The 12388-nt window shown below is 41.2% G+C and overlaps 1 protein-coding gene across 2 annotated transcripts; it reads right to left on the bottom strand.

Annotated features, from left to right (window-relative positions):
* Positions 1–1205: 1205 nt before the first annotated feature.
* Positions 1206–10308, bottom strand: ptpmt1 (protein tyrosine phosphatase mitochondrial 1). 2 transcript variants are annotated; one of them, XM_061887212.1, is made up of 4 exons: positions 10014–10308; positions 5324–5404; positions 3952–4143; positions 1206–1798 (listed from the first exon to the last, which is right to left on the bottom strand). In XM_061887212.1, exons 1-4 carry the CDS (start codon positions 10158–10160, stop codon positions 1667–1669), a joined length of 552 nt encoding a protein of 183 aa, XP_061743196.1. In that variant the 5' UTR covers positions 10161–10308; the 3' UTR covers positions 1206–1666. The 2 variants fall into 2 exon arrangements, with proteins under 2 accessions (XP_061743196.1, XP_061743197.1); XM_061887213.1 differs by having other exon boundaries at positions 1206–1795; positions 10014–10306.
* Positions 10309–12388: the final 2080 nt, after the last annotated feature.

Here is a 12388-nt window from a genome sequence, read left to right as displayed (position 1 = left end):
CTACCAGTCTTCATGTGCTTTGTGGACTTGGAGAAGGCATTCGACCGTGTCCCTCGGGAAGTCCTGTGGGGAGTGCTCAGAGAGTATGGGGTATCAGACTGTCTGATTGTGGCGGTCCGCTTCCTGTGCGATCAGTGTCAGAGCTTGGTTCGCATTGCCGGCAGTAAGTCGGACCCGTTTCCAGTGAAGGTTGGACTCCGCCAAGGCTGCCCTTTGTCACCGATTCTGTTCATACATTTTATGGAAAGAATTTCTAGGCGCAGTCAGGGCGTTGAGGGTATCCGGTTTGGTGGCTGCAGGATTACATCTCTGCTTTTTGCAGAAGATGTGGTCCTGATGGATCTTCAGCTCTCACTGGATCGGTTTGCAGCAGAGTGTGAAGCGACTGAGATGTGAATCAGCACATCCAAGTCCGAGTCCATGGTTCTCGCCCGGAAAAGGGTGGAGTGCCATCTCCAGGTTGGGGAGGAGATCTTGCCCCGAGGGGAGGAGTTCAAGTACTTCTGAGTCTTGTTCATGTGTGAGGGAAAAGTGGATTGTGAGGTCGACAGGCAGATCGGTGTGGCATCTTCAGTAATGCGGACACTGTACCGATCCGTTGTGGTGAAGAAGGAGCTGAGCCGGAAGGCAAAGCTCTCAATTTACCTGTCGATCTACGTTCCCATTCTCACCTACGGTCATGACCTTTGGGTTTTGACCGAAAGGACAAGATCACGGGTACAAGCGGCCGAAATGGGTTTCCTCTGCCGGGTGGCAGGGCTCTCCCTTATCAGATAGGGTGAGAAGCTCTGCCATCCGGGAGGAACTCAAAGTAAAGCCACTGCTCCTCCACATCGAGATGAGCCAGAGGAGGGGATTCGGGCATCTGGTCAGGATGCCACCGAACACCTCCTAGGTGTTTCGGGCACGTCCGACCGGTAGGAGGCCACGGGGAAGACATAGGACACGTTAGGAAGACTATGTCTCCCGGCTGGCCTGGGAACGCCTCGAGGAGCTGGACGAACTGGCTGGGGAAAAGGGGAAGTCTGGGTTTCCCTGCTTAGGCTGCTGCCCCTGAGACTTGACCTCAGATAAGCGGAAGAATATGGATGGAGTAAGCTTTAAAAAATTGAAGGTGAAGTTAATGCTATTCTACCAAAGATGTGGAACCTCAATATAGATCAAACATTTGATAATATCAAATTGGAAGGGAACACACTGCCAGAAAGGATTTTAATATTTTATTTAACAAAGAACGTCCATATTTGGAGACAAAGTATACAGGAAAAAAACATTTAAGAAAATTAAAAACAGGCCATTTAGTTGTGGACATTATATGACAAGTGGTTCTGCAAAACTGACGTACACATTGTAGGTTAACTGGTTTGGGAAAAGTCAGGACAGCAACTAAAACAAATATATGTGTGTGTTGGTGTACTGACTTTCTACACTTCACAAAGTTGGTATAAAATAGATATAGAATAATCTACTCAATAGCTAAAATGTGTCTCGTAAAACATTGAAAAGCTATATTTTAAAAATATTTTTTTGGTGAAATAACCCAGATGTTTTCCATTGAGTGTTCAAAACTGAATGAGATGGGGAAAAAAAGGCTCAAGTATGGGGAATTAGAGTCCTGCCCCCTGGCAGTAGGCACATCAAGTCATCCAAATGCTTTGTTACATACTTAATGAGACTGTCCAAACACGTGCAGGTGATATTTCCTCAGCATGTCCAGCTGAGCAGCACGTATCAGGATGTGTGGCCGGATAGACGCCAGTTTCTGACACGCTTCCTCAGGCGTCACACAATGTAGCTGCTGGCAAAGAACAATATCAGCATCACGCCGTGTCAAAACAGGCGCCAATCTATAGAATTTTAAAGGCCTACCGAAATGAGATTTTCTTATTTAAACGGGGATAGCAGCTCCATTCTATGTGTCATAATTGATCATTTCGCGATATTGCCATATTTTTTCTGAAAGGATTTAGTAGAGAACACCGACGATAAAGTTCGCAACTTTTGGTCGCTAATAAAAAAGCCTTGCATGTACCGGAAGTAGCAGACGATGTGTGCTTGACGTCACGGGTTGTGGAGCTCCTCACATCTGAACATTGTTTACAATCATAGCCACCAGCAGCGAGAGCGAATCGGACCGAGAAAGCGACGATTTCCCAATGAATTTGAGCAAGGATGAAAGATTCGTGGATGAGGATAGTGAGAGTGAAGGACTAGAGAAAAAAGAAAAAGAAAAAAAAAGGCAAGGGAAGTGGGAGCGATTCAGATGTTATTAGACACATTTACTAGGATAATTCTGGAAAATCCCTTATCTGCTTATTGTGTTACTAGTGTTTTAGTGAGATTATATGGTACCTGAAAGTCGGAGCGGTGTGGCCACGGGTGTGGTGACCGCCAGTGTCTCCGGTGGGAGGAGGTAAGAGAGTCCACAGCTGCAGGAGGACGCAAGCTCCGCTCATGTCTACGGTAAGAGCCAACTTATTTATTTATACTGCATTAATATATGCTACTTTTAAACTTTCATGCAGAGAGGGAATTCACAAATAAGTAAATTGACTAAAGCTGTATTTATTAAACAGTTATTAAGCAGTGGCACACACATTCGTCATTTCCAAAACAAAGTGCAAGATTGTCAGACATTTTAAAACGAGCTAGAAGTGCACTTTTGTGCATGATGTCACTAAGATGACATATCAAAACAACACTAAATTCAAGTGCACTTTTTGTACAAAACGCCACTACAATAGTTTAAAACAAATAAAGTGCACTTTAGTGCATGATGTCACACAAGACATTTCAATAACTGTCAAATAAAAATGAGCTGCTTTATAGGAAATCAAATAGTGTTCATCCTTTGCTATGTGGTAGGTTCCTACGGACTTTATCTCCTTATGTTGTTGACTATTTTTTCATACGGTGTTGATTTGGAAATGGTTGCCTCGGCATTTTGATGGTGTGGCACTGAATGGAGATGTTGACATGCATAGTAAGCACTCTTCATTCTCTAGCAGGTGACTTTTCAAATGATGCTACATATTAGCAGTAGTGCTACTTTTTGTAGCAACGCTTTTGCCCCACACTTGACAAATTACGGTTGTCAGTTCGACATATTCCCGCTTGCAGCCAAACCACCGCCAGACGATGGACCCCCTGCTGTTTTTCTTTGGAATTAATTCTTCCTTCATTTGTTACCAGATTCACACCTTCTTTCTCTCGTATTACCACCAGCACCATAGCTAACGTTACCCATGCTGCTACCTCTCTGCTCTGCGAGGGTGTATACGTATGTGACGTATGTAAGAAGGTGCGCTTGTTTTATGTCTATGTGAGAAGGATAGAGTAGAAGAGTGAGAAGTGCCTGTAGTGTAATGCCCGCAGCGAAAAGCAAGTGTGTGAGAACATATACTCCAATATCACGATATAGTCATTTTCTATATCGCACAGAGACAAACCCGCGATATATCGAGTATATCGATATATCGCCCAGCCCAAGTTACAATGAGCACTTTTTGTAGTGCACAGCTTTTTAAAATTAAGTTTGAAGAATGATAATGATAAAGCATGTTGACCACGGTCACATGCGCCACCCAGTGAGCCCACCCTACTATTTGAGAAGAACTGCTGTATATCTGTATTGCATGCGATATACGCTGTATATCGCATGCAATAGCATCTGTGTTTCCTCTTTATCCACGGCGTTTAAAGGGTGCTCAAGAGGTGCATATTTTTCCATAAGTTATATATTCAGACAAGGCTCGTGCAAAATTAGCTTTCTGGGATGTGGCGATCTTGATTTCCGACCTGGTAACTGGAACACTCATAAATCGGCTGTGAAATCTTTCAACTTCTGAGGTTAACGGAACTCACTATTGGCTGCACATTAACTGACGACGTTGTATTTTTGTTCGACCAAGTGCATCATGCTGTGAGTGACAGTTTGTGTTATGAACTGACCCGTATGAGATATGCAGCGACCAGCGTGGCACTGCGGGAGCGTCCGGCCTTGCAGTGGACGTAAACGCTGTTTCCTTTTTCTCTATGTTGCAGAGCAAACTCAACACCACGACGCAGGTTCTCCAAACTGGGAACGCCAGTTATGTCAACGGTGCTCAGCCTCAACTGGTCCACCCCTGAAGCCTGCCACTCCTGCAGCAAACACGTTATGTTTACATGAAGATTGCAAAACAGAACCCTCAGCTCTGAGTTTTCCAAAAATACTATCAAATGGTATAGCTCGGTTGGTAGAGCGGCCATGCCAGCAACTTGAGGGTTGCAGGTTCGATTCCCGCTTGTGCCATCCGAGTTACTGCCGTTGTGTCCTTGGGCAAGACACTTTACCCACCTGCTCCCAGTGCCACCCACACTGGTTTAAATGTAACTTAGATATTGGGTTTCACTATGTAAAGCGCTTTGAGTCACTTGAGAAAAAGCGCTATATAAATATAATTCACTTCACTTCACCCCCTTTATAATTCATGAGTGGTGCCAAAACAAATCCCACTCAGCAGTAGTTGACATTTTTCATCAAAGCTCTAAGTCAGTGATTCTCAACCTTTTTTCGGTGATGTACCCCTTGTGAATTTTTTTTTCAATTCTAGTACCCCCTAATCAGAGAAAAGCATTTTTGGTTTCAAAAAAGAGATAAAGAAGTAAAATACAGCACTATGTCGTCAGTTTCTGATTCATTAAATTGTAAAACAGTGCAAAAATATTGCTAATTTGTAGTGGTCTTTCTTGAACTATTTGGGAAAAAAAGGAACAAAAATAACTAAAAACTGGTTGAAAAATAAACAAGTGATTCAATTATAAATACAGATTTCTACACATAGAAGTAATCATCAACTTAAAGTGCCCTCTTTGGGGATTGGAATAGAGATCCATCTGGATTCAGGAACTTAACTCTAAATATTTATTCACAAAAAAATAAATCTTTAACATCAATATTTATGGTGCATGTCCACAAAAAATGTAGCTGTCAACACTGAATATTGCATTGTTGCATTTCTTTTCACAGTATATGAACTTATATTCATATTTTGTTGAAGTATTATTCATTAAATATAATTCTAAAGGATTTTTGAATTGTTGCTATTCTTAGAATATTAAAAAAAAATCTACTATTCCACAACTCAGCAGAGACAAAAAACAAGGAGGAAAAGGGGTACGAAGATAGAGATTAAATGTTTGAAGGTGTACGGGATGGTAAAATGTTTGGGAACCACTGCTCTAAGTCAACTCGCTGATGTTCTAAGACTATTTATATTTTATTTAGCATTTGACAGTGTGGTTCTTACACTTACAAAGACAGAATATTTAATGAACTCACCTCAGCTGAATTGCAGAAGTACTTGGTCTCATAGCTCTCATTCATAGTGATAACTCCTCGAACATTTTCCGTTTCCACCAGCTGTGGAAAGCAAAACAAACTCTCAGACCTTGTTTTCAGTTCCTGTCTAATCATGCAAAATATCTTTCTTAAAAATGTATTTAAAAGTTGGCACTGATGTAAAATTCACAACCAGCCATTCTGTGTGGGCAGAATGTAACAAACATTGATGTAATCGATACCAAGGGAGATAAGCATGATTAGATCTACAGTCCAGGCCAAACGTTTGGACAAACCTTCTCATTCAATGTGATCTTTATTTTGATGACTATTTACATTGTAGATTGTCACTGAAGACATCAAAACTACGAAAGAACATGTGGCGTTATTAGCGCTGCGAATCTTTGGGTGTCCCACGATTGGATTCAATATCGATTCTTGGGGTCACGATTGGATTCAAAAACGATTTTTTTTTCCCAATTCAACACGATCCTCGATTCAAAAACTATTTTTTTTCCCTATTTAAAAGGATTCTGTATTCATTCAATACATAGGATTTCAGCAGGATCTACCCCAGTCTGCTGACATGCAAGCAGAGTAGTAGATTTTTGTAAAAAGCTTTTATAATTGACAATGTTTTATCAACTGATTGCAATAATGTAAATTTGTTTTAACTATTAAACAAACCAAAAATATGACTTATTTTATCTTTGTGAAAATATTGGACACAGTGTGTTGTCAAGCTTATGAGATGCGATGCAAGTGTAAGCCACTGTGACACTATTGTTTTTTTTTTATTTTTTATAAATGTCTAATGATAATGTCAATGAGGGATTTTTAATCACTGCTATGCTGAAATTATAACTAATATGATACTGTTGTTGTTAATATTCATTTTTGTTTCACTACTTTTGGTTTGTTCTGTGTCGTGTTTGTGTCTTCTCTCAATTGAGCGGTTTATTGCAGTTCTGAGTGTTGCTGGGTCAGGTTTGGTTTTGGAATTGGATTGAATTTTTATGGTATTGCTGTGTAGTGGTTTGTTGGATTGATTAAAAAAATAAAAAATAAAAAATAAAAAAATAAAAAAATAGATTTTTGAATAATCCGACCTCGGATAAGCGGAAGATGATGGATGGATGGATGGATGGATTTTTGAAAAATGAGAATCGATTCTGAATCGCACAACGTGAGAATCGTGATTCGAATTCGAATCAATTTTTTCCCACACCCCTAGGAGTTTTGTACTTAACAAAAAAGGTGAAATAACTGAAAACATGATTTATATTCTAGTTTCTTCAAAATAGCCACCCTTTGCTCTGATTAGTTTTTTGCTACACTCTTGGCATTCTCTCGATGAGTTTCAAGAGGGATTCACCTGAAATTGATGCTTTTTGGTGTCATTTTAGACACGACGGACGGAGAATCCTACGTCCTACCTCTACGTTTTAAAATATTTGGATGGTCAGAAATTAAACATTAGACATTGTTTATTCAGCAACATTTTAAAATTTTATAGCTGCTATGATTAAGGGAGCTGAATAAAACAATTTCAATGGGTGCCTTTTGGTGTCATTTTTCACACGACCGACAGAGAATCCTCCGTCCTTCATGTACGTTTTATCATACTTGAATGATCAGAAATTAAAAATTAGACCATTTATTCAGCAACATAATTTTTTAATTTCATAGCTGCCATGATTAAAACGATTTTAATTGATGTATTTTGGTAACCTGACTCTCACCAGATGCTTGTAGTTCGCTGAGCTCCACACATTGATCTGGGAGTTCTCAATAGGAGATGTATTTCAGAAGGCGGGGCCTTGTAAAAAAAAAAGTAATTGTATGTGATTGGATAAACCACTTGTCCGTTATCTTGAATGACGTGCTACTTCATCCACTCACATCGAAATCAACCCGTGACGCTGATGAGATCGACGCTGGGAAATCCAAACCCGATCGGAATAGCCAAAACATCCTTGCCACCAATAAATCATGGCTTCAAAACAGTACTCTGTTCATCTATTAAAGAATTCATATTCAATAAATTCGACAAAACAGTTGCAATAGCAGAATCAATGTCAGCACACAACGCAGCGAGGACTTTCTGTCGCCATTGTTGTTTGAATCTAACAGGCGCTAAGTCACATCTATGAAATCCCGCCCGGCGATCCTTATTGGTTCATTATTTTTTGCTATCTTGAAGGAGTTTGCAATGCCTTCGAGCCCAGATCCTTGTGTGGAGCTCAGCGGACTACAAAGATCTGGCCAGAGTCAGGTTAGCATTTTGTTGTCATTTAATATTTTTAATGACTTTGTTCACATAGAATATATATTACTAACATATTTCTTATATGTCCAAAACTTCTTGAATAATGCATTTTTGTGTATGTCTTGAGCACATAAGTGCAGCCTCCCTCCCATGCACCTTCAGTGGTTTAAAAAAAAAAAAAAAAAAGGGTTGTCAATGATTGCACTTCACGACTGCGGTTAAATATCCCTTAAAAAGTGGTTACATGTCACCTGCTTTTTTGAAAACATAGCAAAACGCCACAGGTAGGATCATAACGTGAATGCTGAGTAAGTGAGTGTCCTCGTGGTGATGCCTCATATAGTACAAGCAAAATCATCATCTAAATAAAACGGTCTGCACCACCCTGTAATTGCACACGCAGTGTTAGTCAATCGCACAAAACACGCCTACTTATAGTACACGCTATGTTATAGATTGCACATGCTGCTTGTTTAGCGCAAAGTATTTAGAGCTCGGTAAACCAGGTCCATTGTATTAAAGCAGCTTGTTGTTACAACTCCGTACAGTAGGTGGCGGTACGCATTGTATGCTTCGTACATGCATGGTCTTCCAGAGGAAAAGACTTGGTAGAGCCGATCAGTGTTGCCAACTAAGCAACTTTATCACTAGATTTAACAAATATTCACCCTTTAAAAAAATACATAGCGATATACAAACCCCGTTTCCATATGAGTTGGGAAATTGTGTTACATGTAAATATAAACGGAATACAATGATGTACAGATCCTTTTCAACCCATATTCAGTTGAATATGCTACAAAGACAACATATTTGATGTTTAAACTGATAAACTTTTTTTTTTGCAAATAATCATTTACTTTAGAATTTGATGCCAAGCAACACCTGACAAAGAAGTTGGGAAAGGTGGCAATAAATACTGATAAAGTTGAGGAATGCTCTATATCCTGGTAGGAAATAGAATTCATAATGCCTTGAACGCGCTGGAGATTCCCGGTACCTGAGGCAGAGAAACAGCCCCAGAGCAGGATTGACCCCCCCACCATGCTTAACAGTAGGCAAGGTGTTCCCTTTGTAAGCTTCATTTTTTTCTCCTCCAGACATAACATTGATTCATAGGCCCAAATAGTTCAACTTTTGTCTCATCACTCCATAAAACAGTTTCCCAAAACCTTTGGGGTTTGTCCAGATGATTTTTGGCATACTGGAGTCTATTTTTCTAGTGCCTGGTAGTCAGAAGTGGGGTGCGCCTGAGAGTTCTGGCATGGAGGCCATCATCTCGTAGTGCGCGCCTTATTGTCTGGGACGAAACCTGCGTTCCCCCCTCTGCAATGTCCTGTTGTAGTTCCTCGGCTGTTACCCGGGGGTTTTTCACCAATGTACGCTTCAAATGCCGGACAGCAGTTGCACACAGCATCCTCTTTCTACCACACCCAGGTAGTGTTTCCACTGTGCCTTCAGCTTTAAACTTGCGAATTATGCTCCCAACTGTGTCTCTTGGATTGTATAATGTCTTTGCTATTTTCTTATATCCATATCCTTTCTTATAAAGAGAAATTACCTCCTCTCGACTTCTTTGACCACTCCCTGGACTTCACCATGTTGCAAATACACCATTGACCATCTACAAGAAGCTGAGAGTCACAGACTTTTTCCAATCAGTTTAATAGTTGCTCGTTATGGTTCTAATCACATCGACAGGTGTTTTCAACACCTGATTTGAAAAGACCTTATTCAAATTCTGTTCTTAAGAGTTATGATCTTCAAGGAGTTAAATAATTTTGTCAATGAGATATTAAGAGAAATGACAGTTTGGTATGTTACAAAATATAATGTTGTAATTCAAGTTGCATTTGTCTATTTAATGCATCTTTATTTGATATGACTATAAACAAAATACGGAATAAATGTCCTACTTGCTAAAACACCAAAATTGTGTGGGGGTTGAATAATTTTGATCACAACTATATATATATATATATATATATATATATATATATATATATATGACATACTTGACTTGGTGAATTTAGCTGTAAATATACTCCTCCCCTCTTAACCACGCCCCCCACCTCCCGAAATCGTAGGTCTCAAGGTTGGCAAGTATGGTATCAGGAGATTCAGGACAACACTCATCACTAAAATATCATGCTAAAGCGCAGATTCCAACCATTGAAATATGTTGTATAGTTCAAGACCTACGATAATTACAAACCATGACTGCACATCATAATGGCAGCTACACTTTCCATCTTAAAGATCTAAAAATATTACTTGGGAATGTCCAGCGGGCCAGATTGAAAAGCTTAACGGGCCGCAGGTGGCCCCCGGGCCTTACTTTTCCAAGAACTGCACTAAAGTATTAAGCAATTAATGGAGAGAAAATATCGGTTTTTAAACAGACGAGCTGACCAGTCTGACCTGTTTGGTCATGGATTTGAACGGCAGAGCTCCCAGCAGCACAGTCTCGTCCACTCGGTCAAACCACCGCCGCGAAGACACCTTCTCCATGAGCACATTGTAGGCCAGGGTCGGGTAGAAGAGCAGCCTCGCCAGCACGCCAGACATGTCCGAGAGTTCGTTATGTCCGCCGGTTTACTTCCACGCGGTGCGCTTGAGCCGGCGTGTGTGTGACGACGTCCGACTAACTTTACGTTTCCACTCATAAATCATCATAAGCCCCGCCCCCACACGTTACCGCTTTCAACACTGTTTCCGGGTTAGCTTTTCAAAATAAAGGTTGCAACCACGTGACCCAGAGGCACTTGCAGGTTCTACAGAAAACCGAAACCACCCGTCCCACTTTTCCAAAACCGGGGAATAAAACTGCACGTTATGCTGTTATATTTTATATATGATTTGTCTAACAGAGACATGTTATATTTGATTATTTTTGGTTGACGTTCCTGCAAATTTTCCAAAACATCCATTTTCTGTCGCTTGTCCACCAATCTCAGCTGCATTCGGGCGAAAGGCGGGGTGCACCCTGGACAAGTCACCATCTCATCGCAGGGCCAACACAGATAGACAACATTCACACTCACATTCACACATTAAAGGCCTACTGAAACCCACTACTACCGACCACGCAGTCTGATAGTTTATATATCAATGATGAAATGTTAAGATTGCAACACGTGCCAATACGGCCGGTTTAGTTTATTAAATTGCAATTTAAAATTTCCCGCGAAGTGTCCTGTTAAAAAGCGCATGCTTAGTATTACCGCCTGGTCAAACTCGTGACGTCACAAGTGACACTTCCCCTTTCATCATTTTCAAAATGGAGGAGGCTGATTTCAATAGCGGTAATTTGAAATCGCATAAAGCAGGGGTGTCAAACTCAAATACAGAGTGGGCCAAAATTCTAAATTGAACAAAGCCGAGGGCCAAAGTTGAACAACTTAACCTTTTAATAGGGACCCAAGCAAGTTTTGCATTGAATATTGAACAAGCAAGGCTTATATATATAAGGCAGTAGCCTGTTAATGTATAAGACAGTACCTCTTTATGAGCACTGGATGTCACTATTCTGTTGATTTTTACCTGTGGGTTCAGCACACCTCACCTTTTTGTCCCTCAGTGGACACCATAGTCTAGGCGCCATCTTTGACAATGTTCTTCTTTTCCACTGAAAAGATTAATGACCAGAGCCAGAGAGGACCACTACTGTGAGCAAATAAATGCAACAAGGTCTCATCCACAATCCAGAACCACTGTGTCCAGTGTCCAATCTCTCCACACAACAACCCACCTTATAAACACTAAAAACACAACGCAGAGTCCAAGGGTGTGTCGAGAGGCAGTGACAGTGTGGGTTACATCTTTGGTGCCGTGACCCGGATTGTGGTAATTCTAAGACCGAAGAGAGACTGACAGTAGCATCCCCAGACGTGCTGCTAAACTGAACAGTATTCTCTGTGAATGGACCGGTCCATGTGGTGGACTGAGCTGCTACTGAGCTGTAGGAGAAGATTATCCACCTTCAACATATCCTTTCAGTGCTATGAAAGTTATTTTCATTGAAGGACTTTATATGGTATCCTATAAACTGAACAGCTAATTGAATTGAGAAAGAACAAGAAAAGAAAAAAATGCTATATTTTGTGAGAGAATTTTGAAGTGACAACTATATGAGTATTATTTGTTGTCTACTTGGTTCATATGCCTTGAGTTAGACACACAGAGCGGTGTACTGACTAATTGTTTGGTTAATGTGAATTTTATGCACGGATTGATATTTGTTACTATTGTTGTTATTTTTTCTCTTTTCCTTTTTATTGTTTTCATTGCACTTCACTATACACCTACAACATACACAGACATACCACCTGGCAGTTTACGCCGCCACCCCCAACTCTGTCACCGCATACCCCAGCTAATGTGTCCACATTGCCGCGCCACCAGATCGGCAGGTCAGGCTACAGACTCCCAAATCCAGGCTGCTCATCCTAGCCCCCTGACCTACACCAGCAATTCAGATTCCACCCATGCACCCCAGCTCCCTACGCCAAATTCTCGAAACCCCCAAATGAACCTTTCGACCAACCCTCCTGTCCAACACCACTCTCAGTCCCTGGTCCATAATGAGATGACCCCCCGGCGCCCGCCTGCAACTGGTGAAAGAGGCCCTATCCCTATGAATGTGAATTATGGAAATGTTGATTACGCAACCCCTCCCATGCCTCTGCTCCAGCACATCTACAGACACCTGCTGCCCACCCCCAAGCCAGTCTGTATCCCCATGCCCTCCCACCAGCTATTCATGATACAGCTTCCCCTCACACCCCTGCCCCAGT

The sequence above is a fragment of the Nerophis ophidion genome, linkage group LG25 (assembly GCF_033978795.1).
Source record: "Nerophis ophidion isolate RoL-2023_Sa linkage group LG25, RoL_Noph_v1.0, whole genome shotgun sequence".
In the NCBI taxonomy this organism is placed as follows: domain Eukaryota; kingdom Metazoa; phylum Chordata; class Actinopteri; order Syngnathiformes; family Syngnathidae; genus Nerophis; species Nerophis ophidion.
This window is presented reverse-complemented; position numbering and strand designations above follow the sequence as displayed.

What these genes read in the sequence shown, in the direction of transcription:
- ptpmt1 (XM_061887212.1), bottom strand. Translation starts at nt 10,160, where the DNA reads ATGTCTGGCGTGCTGGCGAGGCTGCTCTTCTACCCGACCCTGGCCTAC. An exon ending in ACTTCTGCAATTCAGCTGAG is followed by an intron (nt 4,144 to 5,323) that starts GTGAGTTCATTA and finishes TGTTTGCTGCAG; the next exon opens with GAGTGGCAGGCTTCAGGGGT. An exon ending in TCGCTGCATATCTCATACGG is followed by an intron (nt 1,799 to 3,951) that starts GTCAGTTCATAA and finishes GTTCTTTGCCAG; the next exon opens with CAGCTACATTGTGTGACGCC.